The sequence below is a fragment of the Sander lucioperca genome, chromosome 24, assembly GCF_008315115.2.
Source record: "Sander lucioperca isolate FBNREF2018 chromosome 24, SLUC_FBN_1.2, whole genome shotgun sequence".
Classification (NCBI taxonomy): domain Eukaryota; kingdom Metazoa; phylum Chordata; class Actinopteri; order Perciformes; family Percidae; genus Sander; species Sander lucioperca.
Genome location: NC_050196.1, coordinates 17,302,789 through 17,325,372, shown reverse-complemented (window position 1 = coordinate 17,325,372; position 22,584 = coordinate 17,302,789). Strand labels below are relative to the sequence as shown.

General features: G+C 38.5%; 2 protein-coding genes across 7 annotated transcripts in view; one reads left to right on the top strand and one right to left on the bottom strand.

Annotated features, from left to right (window-relative positions):
* Window positions 1-5,785: 5,785 nt before the first annotated feature.
* On the top strand, window positions 5,786-20,473 carry LOC116044406 (opsin-3-like). The gene is made up of 5 exons (XM_031291540.2): window positions 5,786-6,309; window positions 8,289-8,614; window positions 9,401-9,634; window positions 18,892-19,104; window positions 20,364-20,473. Exons 1-4 carry the CDS (start codon window positions 5,964-5,966, stop codon window positions 19,093-19,095), a joined length of 1,110 nt encoding a protein of 369 aa, XP_031147400.1. The 5' UTR covers window positions 5,786-5,963; the 3' UTR covers window positions 19,096-19,104; window positions 20,364-20,473.
* LOC116044405 (beta-galactoside alpha-2,6-sialyltransferase 2-like) overlaps window positions 16,102-22,584 on the bottom strand; it is an 18,995-nt gene continuing 12,512 nt past the window's right edge. For 5 of the 6 annotated variants that reach the window (XM_031291535.2, XM_031291538.2, XM_031291539.2 and 2 more), the window contains 2 exons: window positions 21,528-21,702; window positions 16,103-16,488 (listed from right to left, as the gene is read on the bottom strand). In XM_031291535.2, the coding sequence (XP_031147395.1) occupies window positions 16,223-16,488; window positions 21,528-21,702 (441 nt within the window). In that variant the 3' untranslated portion in view covers window positions 16,103-16,222. Of the gene's footprint in view, window positions 16,489-21,527; window positions 21,703-22,584 lie in introns of all 6 variants that reach the window. The other variant, XM_035998386.1, reaches the window with a different exon arrangement.

Sequence of the window (22,584 nt, the reverse complement as noted above, 5' to 3'; positions counted from 1 at the left end):
CAACTTTCTGTTTTTCTGAGTCAACATTTTAAATTAAAAAAAAACCTTTATCAACGTTTCGGTCGTCTTTTTCGACACTTTTGTGGCTTTCCCTCGATGTTTTTGTCACTTTTTTCAACGTTTGTCGACTTTTTCTGAGCCTAAAAAGTAACATTTGTCACTTTTTTGAAATTTTTGTCACTTTTTTCAACATTTTTCAATAATAATTTTTTCTCCTAAAGCTATACAATTGACTAAAACACCCAAATTCAATGAAAGTAGTGGCCAGATTATTTATTTTACTTCTGAGGAGTGTTGTACTGAACCGTCCACCTTACTTTTTTAGACAATTTGTTTGAATATAGACATATTGTTTGACAATCTGTTTCTGATATATAGAAACTTTTTGAAAATGGGTCAAATTTGACCCAATGACAACACAAGGCTTAAATTATATTTAGAAACAGAAGCCGTGTTAAAGAGATAAAGTTTAAGAAGAAGACGACGAAGTGACGGAGTTTGGCTGCAGGGACGGATTTCACACCAGAGACCAATTAAAACGTCCCGCTGAGAAACAGCTGATGTTCAGACACATCGCTGCTGCTCCCCACCATTATTATTATTTTTATTAACACATTTCTCCTTCTCGTTAATCCAGACGAGGACAAAGTCGAGTGAAAGACGGAGCCGCTCTCAGATCCGCCTGCAGGAAGTTCACACTTTCGCTTTTCACACTTCCTGTGACGAGCGGCGCCTCAGCTGGTTTAAAAACACACGACAGCAGAGTTTAGATCGGCTGATGATGATGATGATGATGATGATGATGATGATGAAGCCTGAGGGGCGCTGCAGTCAGTCTGACCTTCACACTCTCTGTGACTGCAGCTTTTATTCTGAAAATCCTCACTCACACTTCTTGTTCTTTCAGGTCAGAGAGCGTCAGACACGGCGCTACGATCCAACCGGTCCTCCAAAACCTCGCCGATATCCTCCCCCCCCTCTAATCCGACCCACAGGATTGTGTCATAAGTTAGCGCCCCCTAGTGGCGGCAGGAAATACGTCCTCATCTCTAAACCAGAGAAGGGAAGGGTGGCGGTTTTAACCACGTGGTTAACGTGGTGAAAACGGTCCCAGTCTGGTTAGGTTTAGACACCAAAACTACTGAGTTAAGATGAGAAAAAGATGGAGGTTAGGGTTACAATCAGACGTGACTTCCTGAATGTGACCACATGACGCAGAACGTGACGTAGCTCCATTTGTTCTCTAAAGCCCCAGACACACCGACCAGACGGCCGACCGTCGGCAGTAAAGCCAGTGTGACTGATCAGTCTCCCCGAGTTGGTCCAAAAAGTTCCTCAGAACACCGAAGAGACGAGACGTAATACGTCTCCATAACAGCAGGCGGCGCTAATCTGGATTGTCGCCCAAAAATGAAAACCGGCAGCTGATTGGACGACTGCGTCACGTGGGTCTGGGTTCTCCAGAAATTCAAAGCCAGACTGTCATGGCGGCTCGTTCAGAATACGATCTCATATTGGACTAAAATAGTTCACCGAAACGTGTTTCTGAAAACATTTGAAGAGAGAAATAGGCCGTGCAGTTGCTGAATCTGTCTTCATTTCAGATCAACAAAGGTCAGTTTAAAAGATTTTATCAGATTTTGAGAGGCTCTAGTCACGCTCATCCCACTCCCCGTTTCCTGGTTAGTTCTCCACCAATCAGATGGGTCATTGGAGTCTGACTGCCAGCAGTGCCCGCCCCGCCGATTATACATGTCAAATCAGCCAAAATGAAGGCCGACGGCCCCTCGGACGGACGACGGCACGGAACACACTGAACAGACTCGAGTCACCGACCTCGCCAGACGGTCAGACGGCCGACTATCGGCTCGGTGTGTCGTAGGCTTAAAGTTAAAACCACTCTGTTTCCTTTTCTTTTCTAACGGGACATGACCTCCGGTCTCCTGGGTGAAAGTCCTGTTTGTCCCATCCACCCCCCCAACCTTTGGCGCTCTTCTGCTTCCTCACCTTACTTCCTGCTTTGCTCTCATCAGAACTACTGCGGCCACTAGAGGGCGCCGCCACTAGAAACATAAATATATATAGGGTCGTAATGCTGCTGGAACAAACAACCTATGTGGGCGTTTTTCAGGGAGGACGGTCTCTGTTAGACTAACCACTCAGTCCAACATCTAATCTGGTTTCTGAACGGTCGGTACTGTCAGTCATTTGTCCGCTGCCACCTCACAGCTTCAGCAGCCAATCAGGAGCCAGGAGGAGTCTAATTAACATGTTTCTTCCCGCTGAGCTGCTCTGGAGGCAGAAACTAAAATAATCTCACTGGTCCAGTTAGTGTGAAAATAAATGACAGCGTGTTAGAGCCAGCAGCTATTTATACACACACACACACACACACACACACAGTCAGTCACACACACAGTCAGTCACACACACACACACACACATACAGACACACACACACACACACACACACACACACACACACACACAAAGACAGATACACATACAGACACACACACAGACGCACACACACACATATACACACACACACACACACACACACACACACACACACAGACAGACACACACACACACACACACACAAACAGACACACATGCACACAGACAGACACACACACACACACACAAACAGACACACACACACACATACAGACACACACACACACACACAAAGACAGATACACATACAGACACACACACAGACGCACACACACGTATACACACACACACACACACACACACACACACACACACATATACACACACACACACACACACAAACAGACACACACGCACACAGACAGACACACAAACACACACATAGACACACAGACAGACACACACACACACTCAGCAAGTTATGTTGTTGTGAATAAAGTTATGTCGTTGTAAATAAACATATATTGTGATAAACTTATATTGCTGTAAATAAAGTTATGATGAAGTTATGTTGATGTAAATAAAGTTATGATGAAGTTATGTTGATGTAAATAAAGTTATTTTTAATGTAAAACGGATTCCGGAGGGTTAGTAGAGATTTCAGGGAGGTCTCACTCTGTTGTAAAAACAGAACGGAAGTGACCACGGAGCTGAGGTCCAATCAGAGAGAGTGGAAACACCTGCGTTCTGCAGACCCCCCGACACCGCTCAACAACAACCTCTGCCTCTGTAAGTCTCCTTATTTACACATTTTTATATCACTAAACTGATAGAAGAACCACTTAATGTCACACATAAAGAATAAAGCGTTTACAGGCAGCGAAGAGACGCGTCTATCTTCTTATTTTAGGCTTTTTTTGAACGGAGTTCTGAACTGAGACACCTGTAGCGTCACTCAGAAACGACAGATAATAAATATGATTTAATGGCGCCTTACAGGGCTTTAAACACAATGTTCATCCAGGTAAAACAGTCACAAAACTGGAGACATAAGGTGGACAGAGACGGGCGGATTTAAATGTTGTTATGGTGTGAGTGTGTCGGGGCAGGGAGCTCCAGAGCCCGGGGGGCGTGAGGGGGTCAGACAGAGAGGCGTGGCCGGGAAGAAGGCCCCTGTAGTCGGCCTAGTGTTGTTCAGGGAGCCGGTGCGGCTGGATGAAAAATATAATGGGATCATATTTTCGTTTATTTTTTGCTATAATTGCACACAAATGTAATGAATGTAAACAGAGAGCCTCCTTCATTTCTTCTGTGGACCAAATCCCAAATTGTGCCCCTTTTCCTCTAACCTTTTTGTCTTATTTTGTTAAGATTTTTGTGTCCTACAATGTTATGTCTGTCCCAACCTGTCAACATATTGATTTCAACAATACTGATATCCTTATATAGTTGTTTTGAGTATTTAAGAGTTGCTAGTTTGAATTTGGTCGCTATAACGTTAATTTGCGGCGACGTTAAGCTAACTTCCGTTTAGCATATTAATGCTATTTGTGTACAGTAGAAGTTGGAACGCGCAGTTTTAACTGATTAGGTCATGTGTTCTGTATTTGTCACCATAGTAACCAGAGAGATCGACCGGTGTCTCGCGCAGATTAAGTCAAATGAGTCTGTCGCCATGACGACGTGACGCTGCTATCAACGGTCATTCCGGTGAGTGGAATAAATGTTATGTTTATTTTTTTTTATTTTATTTTTTATTCAATGCTTTCAAATACAAAAACAGGCATTTTTATATCACATAATATATATAACATTTTACAAATAATTTCAAGCAGCATTAAAATAATATAGGACATAAAAAAAATAAGAAAATGAAATAAAAAACAAAAAATAAATTCCAATAAATTAATATAAACTTATAAATTAACTAAAATTAAATAAGGGAGGGGGGGCTTTAATCAAGATATCCTTCAAATAAATCAACAAATCTAAAAACACTTATTGTTCCACCTTTATTTTTAACAAAGACTTTTTAATTCCTTTATAAAGGCAACAAAACTTAGGGTCAGCTTTAAACAAAAAACGACATTTGTGAATATACAATAATTATAATTAATTAAATTTTACTAAATGCGTAACAGTTCTTTAGCAGACAACAGACAAGCAGAGGAAGGAGAGAAAAAGAAAGAAAAAATAAAAACCTGTAACTGACAGGCTGCTGTGAACGTGGTTGTGTTGTGAAGCTGCGGTTTCTGACGTGTTTTCTGAGACGTGAAGTGACGCGATCAGTCGTACTTAAAGCGGAGCGCGCGCAGCGGAGCGTCAGTTAGTTCGGCTGCACGCGGAGAGACAGTCACATACACCCCCCCTCATCACACGAGGACAGGACGGAGAAGAGGGAGGAAATCATCACTGGATTATTGCTTCTTTTATTGATCAACAGTGCGATCGCTCAGTCCGCCTTTTCGCCCGAGACTCAACACTTTACACCTACACGGGTTCTTCTGGGCTTGCCGTCCCCGCGGCACGGCGCGGTGCGGTGCCGCTGCTGCGGCAGAGGATGGCGCAGACAGCAGCGGACGGCGCGGCGCGGCAGGACGCAGCTCCTCCTCAGCATGTGAACTAAACAAGCTTCTGTTGGTTTGATTTTCCTCCAAAAAAAGGAGTTAATCCACCTTTCCTCTCAGTCTGGACTCAGGGGCGGACTCCAGCCCCCTCAATGTTTTCTCCAAACCCCAAATATTTAGGGCTTTTACAATAACTTCAACCTTGTCTTATTTCCTCTTAGTTTTTCTGACTGGACCGGCAAACTAATGCTGCAAAAATTAATTAAAACGTGTGATTCCAGCTTGTTAAATGTGAATATGTTCTAGTTTCTTCTCTCCTCTGAGACAGTCTGAATATCTTTGAGTTGTGGACAAAACAAGACATTTGAGGACGTCGTCTTGGGACTTTAGGAAACTATTTTCTGACATTTTATAAACAATAATAACAGATGGAGACTCTTCTCTCGGCATGTGAACTCCAACACGCCGTCTGTTGGGATTTTGTTTCCCCCAAAAGGCTTTCTGCAGGTTTCACCAAGTCAGATTTAAGACTTTTTAAGACCATTATGAATGTAATTTAAGACCTATATTACGGCATAAAAAAGGAAATGCAAAGTCACAAAATGAATTCCTTTCTTGCATAAGCAGCAGTAGTCCTTGAATACATTGTCAGTAATCCGAGTAGATCTAAACTTGAACTTCCCCTTAGCTAAAGAATAAAATCCGTTTTACGTCTGTGGTACAATCAGAAGGAGACTGATTGGCTGCAATATAAGTTGCATGTTGGTCCCATTTGTAGTCTTATTTGGACTAGCGAAAGAAAGAACTACAACTCCACAGAATCAAAATAAAAAACATTGTAAACTTAAGACCCGTTTAAAATTATTTAAGACCAAAAACACAATACCTGAGCAAATTTAGGACTTTTTAAGGCCTGAAATTTTGATTTCGAAATTTAAGATTTTTTAAGACCCCACGGAAACCCCAAAAAGGGCCGTGGGGGCTCCACAGCGCGCGATGTTCTCGGAGGCGAGCGACATCAACCTGGCGTCCAACCTGAGCGAGGAGGCCTGGAGCGACACGCCGCTGGAGCGGCTGTCGCTCGGCGGCCACCGCGTGGTCTCGGTGTTCCTGGGCTCCATCATGGTGCTGGGCTTCCTCAACAACCTGCTGGTTCTGGTTCTGTTCTGCCGCTTCAAGACGCTGCGCACGCCGGTCAACATGCTGCTGCTCAACATCAGCGTCAGCGACATGCTGGTGTGCGTGTGCGGCACCACGCTCAGCTTCGCCTCCAGCCTGCACGCGCGCTGGCTGTACGGACGCCGCGGCTGCATGTGGTACGGCTTCGTCAACTCCTGCTTCGGTGAGTTTAGGGGCACGGAAACTTCTGGAGGAGAAAGATACGGCGGCCGTGGTGACGTCACAGCAGGCTGATGCTCCAACGAGGTTTAATTTCTGAAAATATTAACGACTTCAAAAATATTGCGAAAAGAGAGAAAAATTGCTGAAAATTTTTGTGAAAAATTGTCTAAACAAAAAATTCTGATTTTTAAGTCTAAAAAAAAAAAATTCTGATTTTTAAGTCTAGAAAATTCAGATTTTTTTGCCTAAAAAAAATTCAGATTTTGAGTCTAAAAAAAATTGTTTTTTTTGGCAAAACAAATTCAGATTTAAAAAAAAATAATTCTAAAAATACTCCTAACTTTTCTGTCTAAAATTATTAAGATTGTTAGTCAAATATTCTGACTTTTTCCTTAAAAAAAAAATTCTATCTTTCTGTCTAAAATATTCAGATTTATATTCAAAAAATATTTTTCTAAAAAATATTCCGGCTAACGCAGTAAAGAGATGTTGTAGAGTAGAAGAATAATAATAATAATAATAATTTATTAAGATACTCAAAGGCACTTTACATAGAAACAAAGAGAGTAAAAGCCTTAAAAATATACAAAACCCAACTAAGTAGTACAACTGTCAGAAGTAGAAAGTAGCATAAAAATGGAAATACTCAAGTACCTTAAGTGCAGTACTTGAGTAAATGTACTTAGTTACATTTCACCAGAGTAACAGCTGTGTGATGAAAACATCTTCAACAGATTATAATCTTGTTAGTTTCTCCGTGTCGTCGACAGAAAAAAACGAGTTTCTGATATTTCTGTTAAACAGGAAACAGTAAAAACCGATGGTTATAAATCGTCAAACGTTGTTTCTCCCAACGTGACGAGATTCCTCCGACTCGATGGAGCAGATCTTCAGGATTAAAAAGATCAGAGAGACTCGAGTCACAAGAGATCAGTCAGCTCCACACCCAGTTATTAACAGATTTCATATTATTCTCTCTCTGTGGGGGGGTCGGTCTGTCTGCTGTCTGTCTGTCTGTGTCTGTGTGTGTGTGTGTGTCTGTGTCTGTGTCTGTGTGTGTGTGTGTCTGTGTGTGTGTGTGTGTGTGTGTCTCTGTGTGTGTGTCTCTCTCTCTGTCTGTCTGTCTGTCTGTGTGTGTTTGTGTGTGTGTCTCTGTGTGTGTGTGTGTGTGTGTCTCTGTGTGTCTGTGTGTGTGTGTGTCTCTGTGTGTGTGTGTGTGTCTCTGTGTGTCTGTGTGTGTGTGTGTGTGTGTGTCTCTGTGTGTGTGTCTCTGTGTGTGTGTCTCTCTGTCTGTCTGTCTGTGTGTGCGTGTGTGTGTGTGTGTGTGTGTGTCTCTGTGTGTGTGTGTCTCTGTGTCTGTCTGTCTGTGTTTGTGTATGTGTGTGTGTGTGTGTGTGTGTGTGTGTCTCTGTGTGTCTGTGTGTGTGTGTGTGTGTGTCTGTGTGTGTGTCTCTGTGTGTGTGTGTGTGTGTGTGTGTCTCTGTGTGTGTGTCTCTGTGTGTGTGTGTGTGTGTGTCTCTGTGTGTGTGTCTCTGTGTGTGTGTGTGTGTGTGTCTCTGTGTGTGTGTGTGTGTGTGTGTGTGTCTCTGTGTGTGTGTGTGTGTGTGTGTGTGTGTGTCTCTGTGTGTGTGTGTCTGTGTGTGTGTGTGTGTGTGTGTGTGTCTGCATGAGGAGTGTTACCACAACATGTCTCTGTTTTATTTTTTTTTGGGGTTAGAGTATATAGTTTACAGAGCTTGAAGCCGCCATGTTTGTTTTGAATACAGGTCAACAAGAGGACAATCTCCCATTCTTTTGTCTCAAAATATTCCGATTTATTTTCTCAAAATGTTATTTCTTTTTCTTAAAACATTATGAACAATTGTCTAAAAATATTACATCTTAATTAAAAAATATTTCCACTTTTTTTTGAAAATATTGGGACTTTTTTCCTGTCTTTTATTCTGAAAATCTCCTCTCCTCTTCCTGTGTCCCCTGCAGGCATCGTGTCCCTGATGTCCCTGTCCGTGCTGTCCTACGAGCGCTACAGCACGCTGCTGGTGTACAACGCGCGCGTGTCGGACTACAGGAAGCCGCTGCTGACGGTGGGCGGGACCTGGCTCTACTCGCTGCTGTGGACGGCGCCGCCGCTGATTGGCTGGAGCAGCTACGGCCTGGAGGGCGCCGGGACCAGCTGCTCGGTGACGTGGACGCAGCGCACGGCCGCCTCGCACTCGTACATCATCTGTCTGTTCGTGTTCTGCCTCGGCGTTCCCGTCCTCGTCATGGTGTACTGCTACGGACGCCTTCTGCACGCCGTCAAACACGTCAGTCTCTATTCATTACCACGCTGTTATCTTATCTGAGTTTCTGCCCCGTGTTGTGTCTGTGAGGGAGTTTCTGCCCTTTTTTGTGTCTGTGAGGCAGTTTCTGCCCTGTGTTGTGTCTGTGAGGCAGTCTCTGCCCCGTGTTGTGTCTGTGAGGCAGCTTCTGCCCCGTGTTGTGTCTGTGAGGGAGTTTCTGCCCCGTGTTGTGTCTGTGAGGGAGTTTCTGCCCCGTGTTGTGTCTGTGAGGCAGTTTCTGCCCCGTGTTGTGTCTGTGAGGCAGTCTCTGCCCCGTGTTGTATCTGTGAGGGAGTTTCTGCCCCATGTTGTGTCTGTGAGGGAGTTTCTGCCCCGTGTTGTGTCTGTGAGGCAGTCTCTGCCCCGTGTTGTATCTGTGAGGGAGTTTCTGCCCCGTGTTGTGTCTGTGAGGGAGTTTCTGCCCCATGTTGTGTCTGTGAGGGAGTTTCTGCCCCATGTTGTGTCTGTGAGGCAGTCTCTGCCCCGTGTTGTATCTGTGAGGCAGTCTCTGCCCCGTGTTGTGTCTGTGAGGCAGTCTCTGCCCCGTGTTGTATCTGTGAGGGAGTTTCTGCCCCGTGTTGTATCTGTGAGGGAGTTTCTGCCCCGTGTTGTGTCTGTGAGGCAGTCTCTGCCCCGTGTTGTATCTGTGAGGGAGTTTCTGCCCCGTGTTGTGTCTGTGAGGCAGTCTCTGCCCCGTGTTGTGTCTGTGAGGCAGCTTCTGCCCCGTGTTGTGTCTGTGAGGGAGTTTCTGACCTGTGTTTTGTCTGCCAGGTGGGTCAGGTCCGGCGTTTGGCGGCCCGACGCAGAGAGCTGCGCATCCTGTCGATGGTGTTCACCACGGTGGTGTGCTACCTGCTCTGCTGGCTGCCGTACGGCGTGGTCGCCATGGTAGCCACCTTCGGCCGGCCGGGAGCCGTCAGCCCCGTCGCCACCGTCGTCCCGTCGCTCCTCGCCAAGAGCAGCACCGTCATCAACCCCGTCATCTACATCCTCATGAACAAACAGGTCAGTACGAAGGGAAGAACATTACAAATAAAATGAAAATTTTATTATCATTAATATTTCTAAAAAAAGTGGATAAATGTCAGGTATGTGACGGTTAAACATGTTTTTGTATCTAAAGGAAAGAGCATTTTTTCTTCTTGTGGCATGTGTAAAAGAAAATTCAAAATAAAATGACAAAATTGAGAATTTTTTTTAAAAAGTCAGAAAAAATATTTATAATAATAATAATAAAGCCCCATAATTACAAAAAATAAAATGAAATGACTAGACTTAATTTAACATTTAAATAATTTAATTAAACAATTGAGAAAAATAAAAAAGCCAGAAAAGTTTAAAAATAAAATGAGAGAAAATGTAATAAATATTTTTAGAAAAATTAAGTAAATGTCAGAAAGTAAAGTAAGAAATGGTATCTTAACTTAAGACCATTTTTCTTTTTGTGAAATCTGACATTTCACAAAAACATGTTTAACTGTCACATACCTGACTTATGTGACAGTTAAACATGTTTTTGTATCTAAAGTAAAGAGCATTTTTCTTCTTGTGAAATGTGTAAAAGAAAATTCAAAATAAAATTAAATTTTAATTAAATTTTAAAGTCAGAAAAAATATTAATAATAATAATAAAGCCCCATAATTTAAAAACATAAAATTAAATGACTAGACTTAATTGAAAGTTTAAATAATTGAATGAAACAATTTAGAAAAAGTCAGAAAAGTTTAAAAATAAAATGAGAAAAAATTTAAATGTTTAGAAAAATTAAGTAAATAAATGTCAGAAAGTAAAAAAAAAATGGTATCTTAACTTAAGACCTTTTTTTGTGAAATGTTTAAAAAGAAAATTAAAAAATTTCAAAATAAAATGACAATAATTGAGAATTCTTTCAGTCAGAAAAATAATTAGAAAAATCATAGAAAGCCACATTTAAAATATAAAATGTAATTATACATATAAGTAACTAGACTTCTAAATAAAAATGAAAAGGTCAGAAAACAAATTTAATAAAATATTTGAGAAAAAAGTTTAAAAAAAAATCTGATGAGATATTTCAAAGTACAACTAAAATTATTTTTCTTTTAGTGAAATGTTTTTAAAAAAGACCATAAATTCTGAATAAAAATTAAAAAAAAAAAAAAAAAAAAACAGAATTTTTTTTATTAGAAACGAAATTAAAAAAACAAAAAGCCCAGATTTCAAAGTAAAATGTAATAAATTAAGAAAAGTAAATAAATTCAGATATTTCAAAGAAGTTTTGTATGTGAACTATAGAGAATTTCTCTTTTTGTTAAATGTTTTGAGAAAATGTATATTAAATTCAGAATTTAAAAAAAATTAATTTTGGGACCCACTCCACCACCAACTTGACCATACAGTTAAAAAACTCCCAGATTTTGGGATTGGAGTGAGATGGAATCCGGTTGATGTTGGAGTCGCCCAGAATTAAGACCACCAGTCGGTGAGCCATGTGGTTGGTGGGTTGGTATTTTTTTGTGAGCAGAGGTATGGAGGGAGGGAGGAAGAGGAGGGAGAAACGCGAGTCTGGACTACAGAGACGCTGGTATCCAGGGAAACGGGGCAGGGCGAGTGTGATGAGGGTTCAGATTGGGTTTTCTCATGGTGGGCAGTTTTGGCCTTCTGAGTCCCTTTCATCATGGAGGTTACCCTTCTATCACAGACCACTATCCTGGTTCCCGGAGTCCGTCCTGCCAAAAACGTGGCCGTCTGGACCATAGACTGTTAATATTAATGAACAAAGCATCCGGTTCGGCCATAGACAGTATATACATGGAGCAGCAGGTCCCGTGTCTCTGGACGGAGACCAGTGAAGTCTCTTTCCCGGTGATGGCTGAGCGTTACTGAGCAGCCTCCAACTGAGCTTGAAGACGTAGATGTGACGTGAGCAACCTGTCTGAAAGTTGGAAGTCTTCTGGTAGCTGTGCCAAGAGAAATCTCAATCATTCCCAATCTAGCAGAGACGGAGAGCGTAGGTATATGTAAGGAGATAACATAGACACAGGCTAATTATTGATCACTAAAATGATAGTTAACATTAGGAATTAAACTTAAACAGCTAATGGAAGTCCAAACTGCCTGAGAGCTTCTCCTGTACTATACGGTAATTCCTCTACTATGAGACAGTAAGTCTCGTGGTTATGACCCAATCGTTAGCCTATTTTTATAAAAACGTCTGCTACGGAGCCATAACGTGAGCTACAAGGTAATGGAGCCTTTTATACATTGTCGTGTTTCTTTAGAAATAAACAATGGACAAATACAGTCTTTAAACTCTTCAGATGTAAAGTTATTCTCTGTCAAAGTGACGTCAAAATGAATGGCAGTCAATGGGATGCTAACGGGGGGTGATGGCTCGGTAGCATCAGAATAGGAGGTATGCGTTGTGAGGAGAAGCTGACCCCCTGGGGTTTGGCCAGGTGCTGCAAATGTGGAAGTGGCGACACGTGCGGTTGCAAAAGGAGTTTGGTTTCTGTAGAAGTCTATGACAAAGTGACTCACACACTTAATTTATTACCTCAGTAAACATTTTCATAATGAGTTGATGGTCTCAATCGCTAGTTTTAAGTCTTCTGCAACACAGAATGATGTTCATTTAGTGAATTATGGTCTCGTTGATTTTAAAATCTGCGATAAAGCAGGGCGTGTTTTAGGGCGTGGCTATGATGTGATTGCCAGTGAAAGTGTGTAACGTAGAGTGTGAGCAGCTCCTCCCTCTCTCCTCCCTCTCGTCTAAAATCATCACATCCCCAACCAGGATGGCTGCGCCCGTAACGGCAAACTCAACGACTCCCAGCAGCTCTCCACAAACTAATGGGTGACGTCACACATGCTCTGTCCATTAATATTAACAGTCTATATAGTCTGGATGCCAGCGTGACCTGTGGGTGTTTGGGAAAGAGGGGAAATGAGGTCATCAATGATAATGGAAACAGAGTTGTGAGAGGTCATGGGGAGAATGGGTGGGGGAGCTGGGACACGGTCTGGCTGGGCGAGGGTACGTGAATTTGTGCTAACAGTTGGGTGTCCGCCTTCTTGATACGAGGGACTAGTGGAGAGGTGGTCGATGCCTGCTGAGGATCCGATTCTGGGTCGGTCGGTACCTGTTTAGGTTTCCTGAGCTGGGTAGGTTTCTCAGGGGAAATGGGGAGTAGGAATGTCTGTTCTGTGAGGGGTAGGATTGGTGCAAGCTGCGGATTTGGGAAGGTCGAGATATCTGGGTGACTGGTTCAGGGCCCCATGTGACTTTCTGAGCCCGTTGTGGGAGTGGGGAGGAACAGTCTGAGTGGGATCTGTTTAGGGACCCTGGGCTGGGTGGTCGGGGTGACCAGTATGACTGGGGAGGTAGGGGGGGGTGATGCCAGGCAGCGGCCCGTTCTATCAGGACTGAGGGGTGGATCGGGTGAAAGCTGGTGGTGTGAGGCAGATGAGTTCTGGGTGGCTGGTTGGGGCCCTGATGTCCAGAAAATGTTATGAAAATATAAAATTAGAAAATTAATTAATACAGAAAAGCCCACATTTCAAAGTAGAAAAAAAGAGTCAATAAATTGTAAATAAAAACGAAAATAAATCAGAGGAAGTAAAGTCATAAAACACAGGAAACGATTTCAGAGAAATTGAGAAAAAAGTAATGGAATTTACATGTTCTGTATCTAAACTAAAGAGCATTTTTCTTTTTTGAAAAATGTTTAAAAATGAAATAAAAGAGGAAAAAAATGTTAATAAATTCAAAATAAAAATGAAAAAATTAAGCTGAGAAACAAATGAATAGAAAAAGCTCCAAATTTATTTTTGTGAAAAGTTTAAAAAAATAAAAACGTGGACCAGGAGAAAGAATGAATGACATTAAATTCAGAATAAAAATCAGGAATAATTTAATTTGAAAAATAAATTAATACAAAAAGCCCAAATTTCAAAGTAAAATGAAAGAAAATGTAAATAAAAATTTAAATAAAATCAGAGAAAGTTATGAAATAAACAAATAAAGTTTTCAGATAAATTGATAATAGTTTTTTTTTTCTTTTTTGTGAAATATTTTAAATTTATTTTAGAAAAAATGCTAATTCAAAATAAAAACGGAAAAAAATTAAGCTGAGGAAAAAAAAAATTATACAAAAATCTCCAAATTTATTTTTGTGAAAAGTAAAAAAAAAATAAAAACACACACACCAACGTTTCAGGAGTCTGAATATTTTTTAAAATGTGTAAATAAATTACTAAAGTATAAAAAGTGCTCTGCATGCTTACTCATAATAATTTAGATCCTTCTTAAAGAGACAGTACACTCATAGAGATGCTAACGTAGATGCTAACGTAGATGCTAAAGTGTGGACAGATGAACTCTGACACACAGGTGTTTCAAACTGGCAGTTTATTTAGTTTTCCTCCAAACATAAAAAACCATCAACGTACAGCACCAAACCTCTGTTTGTTTTTAACACATTTAATTACATTTAACACAAATATGTTGATGGATTAAATCTCAAAAAGTTAGATCCTGTTAGCTTCAGATCTGAGTTTTACGTTGAACAGCGACTCAACAGACTTTCATGAAGCAGGTTTGGTCTTTAATTTAACGCCTGAGTTGTTCAAACATTTAATTGTCTCGCCCAAAACACACATTGGCAGCGTATCAAGTCTCTAACGATGCATTCAGGGGCCCCTGGGTTTATTTATAACTGTCACGGCCGCCTGGTTTCACAAAGAGACAGAAAAATAATAATGAAGTCCTTTCAGTCCGAGTTAACGAACGTGTGAAACGCTGTCAGCTGGAAACACAGCCGGTGTGAACGGACACCCAAGTTTGATTCTGCCAAAAATAACATTTTGAGGATAATTAGATTTGGTGAAAAGTGAGAATTACATTTATTTTAAGTGCAAGTGCAATTTAAGTGCAAATTAGAATTTCTTTTTAATTTTTTGCTGACAAAATTACTTCATTGATAACAAAAAATAGTTGCTGTTAGTTGGAGTAATCGTGGCAGTGTAATGTTTAACTCGTTTTAGGAGTTTAAATCTCCCAGCAGCTTCTGAACGCAGCACAATTGGTCTGACATTCACAGACCAAAACAAAAACATTTATTTTCCACCTCAAGTCCAAACTCTGATGCTCGTTAAAGGGTAACTTTTTTGTTTTTTTCAACCTGGGCCCTGTTTTCTCATGTTGTAGTATCTAAGTGACTCATGGGAACAACAATCTTTGACAAATATTAAGCAAGTTTTTGTCAGTTTCCGTCCACTAAAAGTTCTGTTGTTGCCGCTGACAGACTGTAAATAATCACTACTTTTAGTGTGTATAGAGCCAGCATATTTCCACCAGACTCCATGTAAATAATCACTACTTTTAGCGTGTATAGAGCCAGCATATCTCCACCAGACTCCATGTAAATAATCACTACTTTTAGCGTGTATAGAGCCAGCATATTTCCACCAGACTCCATGTAAATAATAACTACTTTTAGCGTGTATAGAGCCAGCATATCTCCACCAGACTCCATGTAAATAATCACTACTTTTAGCGTGTATAGAGCCAGCATATTTCCACCAGACTCCATGTAAATAATCACTACTTTTAGCGTGTATAGAGCCAGCATATCTCCACCAGACTCCATGTAAATAATCACTACTTTTAGCGTGTATAGAGCCAGCATATTTCCACCAGACTCCATGTAAATAATCACTACTTTTAGCGTGTATAGAGCCAGCATATTTCCACCAGACTCCATGTAAATAATCACTACTTTTAACGTGTATAGAGCCAGCATATTTCCACCAGACTCCATGTAAATAATAACTACTTTTAGCGTGTATAGAGCCAGCATATCTCCACCAGACTCCATGTAAATAATCACTACTTTTAGCGTGTATAGAGCCAGCATATTTCCACCAGACTCCATGTAAATAATCACTACTTTTAGCGTGTATAGAGCCAGCATATCTCCACCAGACTCCATGTAAATAATCACTACTTTTAGCGTGTATAGAGCCAGCATATTTCCACCAGACTCCATGTAAATAATCACTACTTTTAGCGTGTATAGAGCCAGCATATTTCCACCAGACTCCATGTAAATAATCACTACTTTTAACGTGTATAGAGCCAGCATATTTCCACCAGACTCCATGTAAATAATCATTACTTTTAGCGTGTATAGAGCCAGCATATTTCCACCAGACTCCATGTAAATAATCAGGACTTTCAGCTTGTATAGAGCCAGCATTATTTCCACATGTGAATTAGTGAATTGGAAAGATGAACCAAGACAGCTTTTGATAGTTTTATTTAGTTTCTGTCCACTTTGAATGAAGTGTGTTTTACGATAATAAAAGTCCTGATTATTTACATGGAGTCTGGTGTAGTTTGGTGATGGTGATTTCGGGGCTGTTTGATGTTAAACTAAAAGGATCTTACTCTTTAACTAAAAGGTCTATCTCTGTAGGGATCCTTTCATAATGTTGTCAGACACTTAGAATAATAATCTGAGTCTGTCAGCAGCAACAACAGAACTTTTAGTGGACGCTGAGAGACACAAAAACATGACAAAACAGAGTCCAGGTTGAAAAGAACCTGTAAATTACCCTTTAAACTCGGACGGGGTGGGACAGCGGAGCGTCCTGAAGCCGCTGAGCGTGACCTTCCCCTTGGCGGTCAGCTGATCTCGCCCCCCCACGTTGATCCTCTGGATCAGCAGCTTCTCGTACAGCAGCGGGTGGTACGCGCCCAGCGTGCACGCCGCGTCCTGGTAGTACTCGTAGTAATGACAGCGGTCGGTCCGACGCACGGACGGCAGGAACTCGTACACGCTGACCTCATGGCACAGTGACATCATCAACACGATACCTGGGACACACACACACACACACACACACACACACACACACAGAGAGAGAACAAACATACCTTTATTAAAACATGTAAAAGACTATAAAAAAAGGAAAATAAAATAAAAAATAATCAAATAAATAAAAAAATGTTGAATAAAAATAATCAAATTAAAAGAAATGTTGAATAAAAAAATAATCAAATAAATAAAAAAAAAAATTGAATAAAAAATAATTAAATAAATAAAAAAATGTTGAATAAAAATAATAAAATAAAAAAATGTTGAATAAAAAATAATAAAATAAAAAAATGTTGAATAAAAAATAATCAAATAAAATAAAAAAATGTTAAATAGAAATAAATAAAATAAAATAATCAATCATCTTAAATAAAAAAATTAAAATTATTATTATTTTGGAGATCCGTTATAAAGATAGAAGAGGCTCTGAAGTTTAATTCTGCCAAAAATAATATTTTGAGGAATTATATTTGGTGAAAAGTTACTTTCATTTTATTTATATATTTTTTAAATTAGATGCAAATTAGAAAATGCTTTCTGAAGAGTTTTTAAGGACAAAATGACTTCATTAACAAGCTGTTGGAGTAATCGTGGCAGCTTATATTATATATAATTATATTTTTATTTTTATATATATTTTATTATATTATAATAAAATCCTTAATTATTCTTCCTCTCCGTAAACCATAATAATAATAATAATAATAATAATCTGTGTTTAATTAATTCAGCCTCATTTCTCTTATTCTGAAAAGCTACTTTGTGTTTGTTTCTATGCATCACAGGGTGAAAAATCAGCACAATGTTCAATTTGTTCAATATAATAAAGTTAGAAATGATTTCCTTTCATTAGTTTTGAATTCAACGAGCAGTTTGTTGTGTTTTAGGAGAACTGCTTTAATATCTGGTTATATATCGAAGGTTATATTGTTATCACGATATTCAACAACCTTATCGCACATATCACTCAGTAAAAAGACAGAAGAGATTTTGACATAATCTATATTTACATCCTGTTCTGAAATCCAAAATGAACAAACTGCGGTGAGGAAATCACAACCGCACACACACGCACAGACATACAGACACACACACACAACCGTACACACCTACAGACACACACACACGCAACCACACGCACACACATACAACCGCACAGACACACAACCGCACACACACACACACGCACAGACATACAGACACACACACACAACCGTACACACCTACAGACACACACACACGCAACCACACGCACACACATACAACCGCACAGACACACAACCGCACACACACACACACACACACACGCACAGACATACAGACACACACACAACCGTACACACCTACAGACACACACGCACGCAACCACACGCACACAAAGTGCACACACAGGCAACCACACGCACACACATACAACCGCACAGACACACAACCACACGCACACACCTACAGACACACACGCACACAACCACACGCACAGACACACACACACAGTCACGCACACACACAACCGTACACACCTACACCTACAGACACACACGCACGCAACCACACGCACACAAAGTGCACACACAGGCAACCACACGCACACACCTACAGACACACACGCACGCAACCACACGCACAGACACAGACAACGCGCACACACAGACACGCACGCAACCACACGCACACACACAACCGTACACACCTACAGACACACACACACGCAACCACACGCACACACATACAACCGCACAGACACACAACCGCACACACACACACACACACACACGCACAGACATACAGACACACACACAACCGTACACACCTACAGACACACACGCACGCAACCACACGCACACAAAGTGCACACACAGGCAACCACACGCACACACATACAACCGCACAGACACACAACCACACGCACACACCTACAGACACACACGCACACAACCACACGCACAGACACACACACACAGTCACGCACACACACAACCGTACACACCTACACCTACAGACACACACGCACGCAACCACACGCACACAAAGTGCACACACAGGCAACCACACGCACACACAACCACCACACGCACACACCTACAGACACACACGCACGCAACCACACGCACAGACACAGACAACGCGCACACACAGACACGCACGCAACCACACGCACACACACAACCGTACACACCTACGCAGACACAACCGCACACAACCATACGCACAGACACACACAACTGTACACAACCACACACACACACAGACACTATTATTTCAGGCGAGCAGGATCGTAGCAGATGTTTGATTTGTTCTGGTGATTAATAACTGGTGATTAATAACTGGTGATTAATAACTGATGATTAATAACTGGTGATTAATAACTGGTGATTAATAACTGGTGATTAATTGATTTCCAGTTCTACCGCTGCTTCCTGCTGCTGTTGGGATGTAATCACGCGCTGACGGAGAACGCTCCGACCTCGATGCAGTCAAAGACCACCGTGGTGCAGCTCAACCGCCGAGTCTGTGACCCCGCCCCCCCCACCACCACCGCCATCGCCACGACAACACTCCCCGCCGCTGCGACGGACGAAACAAACGCTGCCGAGCCGCCGCTGTGATGTCATCCGGTGAGTCGCGTTTAGACAGACGGACACGTTTACAGAAATATACAAAATATACAAAAGTAAAACTTAGAGGAAGAATTATAAAGATAAACACGAAAGTTTTTTCAAAAATGTGAAAATTAAAATGTTTATATATATATATATAATATGTAAAATGTTACATTAATATTTAAGTTTATAAAAAATTTTATATATATATATATATATATATATATAAAATTACACCAACAAATCAGAGTAATTGTTTTATTTTTCAAAATAAAATACTTAAGATTTTACATTAAAATTACAAAAAAAGGTCATGAAAATTAATTTTAAAATGTTGAATTAAACAGATTATTTCAGTAAATAAGTCAAACACTGACATGGATACATTTTATTAATTAAATAATTTATACAAACATTTATATTTATTTATTATGAATCAGATTAATTAATATTTAATATAAACTAGATACAAAAGTCGTATAGTGTTTAAATAAAGTGTTAATTAATTTCTAATGTTACACATATTTAACTTTCTGATTATTTTAACATTTTATAAACTTAAATATATTTTATATAATAGTTTAATATTTTAAACATCCAGAACTTAGTTTATTAAAACATAACAAAAATAAATCATAATTATAATTCAATATTTAAGAGATTAAAAAGATTTTTACCACAAAAACTAGTATATTAAAATTGAAAACTGCACAACTCGTATTAATAATGTATTCATAAAATTAATTTGGTTTAAAAAAAAAAATGTATTTCAGCAAACTGAAAAATTCAACAAAATATTGATATTATTTATACTATTTATATTCTATTAATATATTATTTAAAATCCTAATAAATAAAGCTGATAAGAGACTAAATATATTTAATACAATATATCATTTTAAATTTTTAGACAAATTATAAACCTTTAGAGATAAAATATAAATAATTGTCTTTCAGTGTAATTAAGCATTTAATAAATATAGTTCATAACAAACTTAATCCCAACATTTTAAACTTGCAAGTTTTTATTCAAGCAACATAAAAAATATACATTTAAATAGTTTATTCATTGTTAATGAAGATGTTTAACACTAAACTTATATTTAAAAAAATACACAACTCTGTTTTAAATTAGCAAAGTATCTATTCAAACATTTTTAAAGTTTAATTATCAGTTTAACTTTTAAACATATTAAATATTGAGTATTTGTATTGACAAAATGTTTAAAAGTTATATTTCTAGCAAACACATCTGTGTTTTAATGTTGTTTTAGAGTCGCAGGTTGGAGTTGAACCGGCGTCTGCTGAAGAGAGAAGACACACAGAGCAAACGCTCTTACTGGGTGAGCTAAAGGGGGACCAAGACGTTCACTGAAGTTTTCACTATTTAACTAACACACACACACACACACACACACACACACACACACACACACACACACACACACACACACACACACACACACACACACACACACACACACACACACACACACACACACACACACACACACACACACACACACACACACACACACACACGTTTGTGTGCCTGAATAAAATGTGAATATTTTTCTATGGTCTCTTGTTTGTGTTGAAACATCTGTTGTTGTAAAATTTAAATAAAGTTCTGTGAGACTGGTTCTTTTTATTTCTAAAATACAAATATTTTCTAATTACTTTTATGAGAAATTCTATTTACTTTTGAATGAAACTGTTATATTACTTTTATTTAGAAATTGTTTTGTTAATGAATATTTGACATTTATTTACTTTAAATTACCGTTTTTTTATAAAAAAAAATGTAATTAACATACACAATTATTTGTTAGATATTTTCGTCAATTCATTTTTTTTAATAATTATATTATAATTTAAAAAAGAATTAAAAAATGTTAATGTAGCTTAACATTTATTTTATTTCATTAAATCTTTCAACATTACAATTACTATTTTATTTTGATTATTTTTCAGTTAAAACATTAAAAATAAAAATTGTAAGTTTTGTAGTAATAAAAATCACATATTTAAAGTATAACTTTATTATTATTATTTAATTATTTAATATATTTATTATATTATTAATTATTTAATAATAAAAGATTAATACAATTTTATTTATAATAGTGTTCACATTTCCATCATATACAGTAGTTGAGTAATTAAATTTTATTTCAATACATTTACATTTAAACTGAGTTTTTATTTGTTTCTCGGTTTAAAAAATAATTAAAAATATTTTGTAATTAAATCTTTTGAAATTTACGTTTGAATTACTTTACTAAACTAGATTTAAATAATTTTTAATTTAAGAAAAAAAATGAAATTTAACATTTAAAATCAGACTTTTTGTCTTTAGTTTTAAATTTTTACATCCATTAAATTTAATATTTAATCTACTGTGTACTGTGTGTGTACTCTGTGTGTATTGTGTGTACCTGTGAACCCGGAGGACGGCGGGTTGGGCTGGATCCTCTCCTCTGTGTTGTCCTGGATACGGTCCCACAGACCCCACAGGAATTTTGGGTGCAGGATGTAGAACGGTTGCTCGGGGTGACGAAGCCGCCGCTCCACGTATCCCGAGAACAGATCAAAGTCCGGCTGCTTGAACCACTGAAAACATCACAAAACACATGTTTCAGAGGTTTTAACATATTTATATATACAAATACATACATATAACATTTATTTTTACATAATTTTAAAATTAAATTTGTTTTCTGTAGCTTCAAACATCTTTTTTAGACACTATTCTAAGTTATGTAGTTACAACTGAGTTTAAAGTGTTTAAAAATATGAATATTAATAAAATAAAATTTGAAAAAGAAATTTGATTCATTGAGGGTTTATTTTTTTTTACATAGTTTAAAATTTTAATTTCACTTTTATACAACTTTAATGATTATTTTAATATTTATTATTTTTTAAACACTATTGTAAGTAATGTAGTCCCAACTGAAAGTAAAGTTTAAAGTTCTTTAAATTACACATTTTATTTTAAATTATTTTGATAATTAATAAAAAAGGAATTTAATTTTCTGATTTAACAGAGTTAAAATAAATGTGTTTCTGGCCTCAGGGAGGCGTTTACATGACGTAATAAAGTAATAACTTTATTTATTGATTATATATATCTATATATATATATCTATCTATCTATATCTATCTATATATATCTATATCTATATATATCTATCTATATATATCTATATCTATATATATATATATCTATATATATCTAGGAAAATATGTAATTATATATAGAGCTCAACAGTGTGTGGCGGAAGTAAAAATCCCATTTATTTTCTCCTTAAGGACTAAACCATCCCATAATGTCTCAACCATCCCATAATATCTAATCCATCCCATAATGTCTCAACCATCCCATAATGTCTCAACCATCCCATAATATCTAATCCATCCCATAATATCTAAACCATCCCATAATGTCTCAACCATCTGTATCTATGGTCTCAACCATCCCATAATGTCTAA

Coding starts and splice junctions, on each gene's coding strand:
- LOC116044406 (XM_031291540.2), top strand. CDS start 5,964: ATGTTCTCGGAGGCGAGCGACATCAACCTGGCGTCCAACCTGAGCGAG. Junction 6,310..8,288: donor CTTCGTCAACTCCTGCTTCG/GTGAGTTTAGGG, acceptor TGTCCCCTGCAG/GCATCGTGTCCCTGATGTCC. Junction 9,635..18,891: donor ACATCCTCATGAACAAACAG/GTCAGTACGAAG, acceptor ATTGATTTCCAG/TTCTACCGCTGCTTCCTGCT.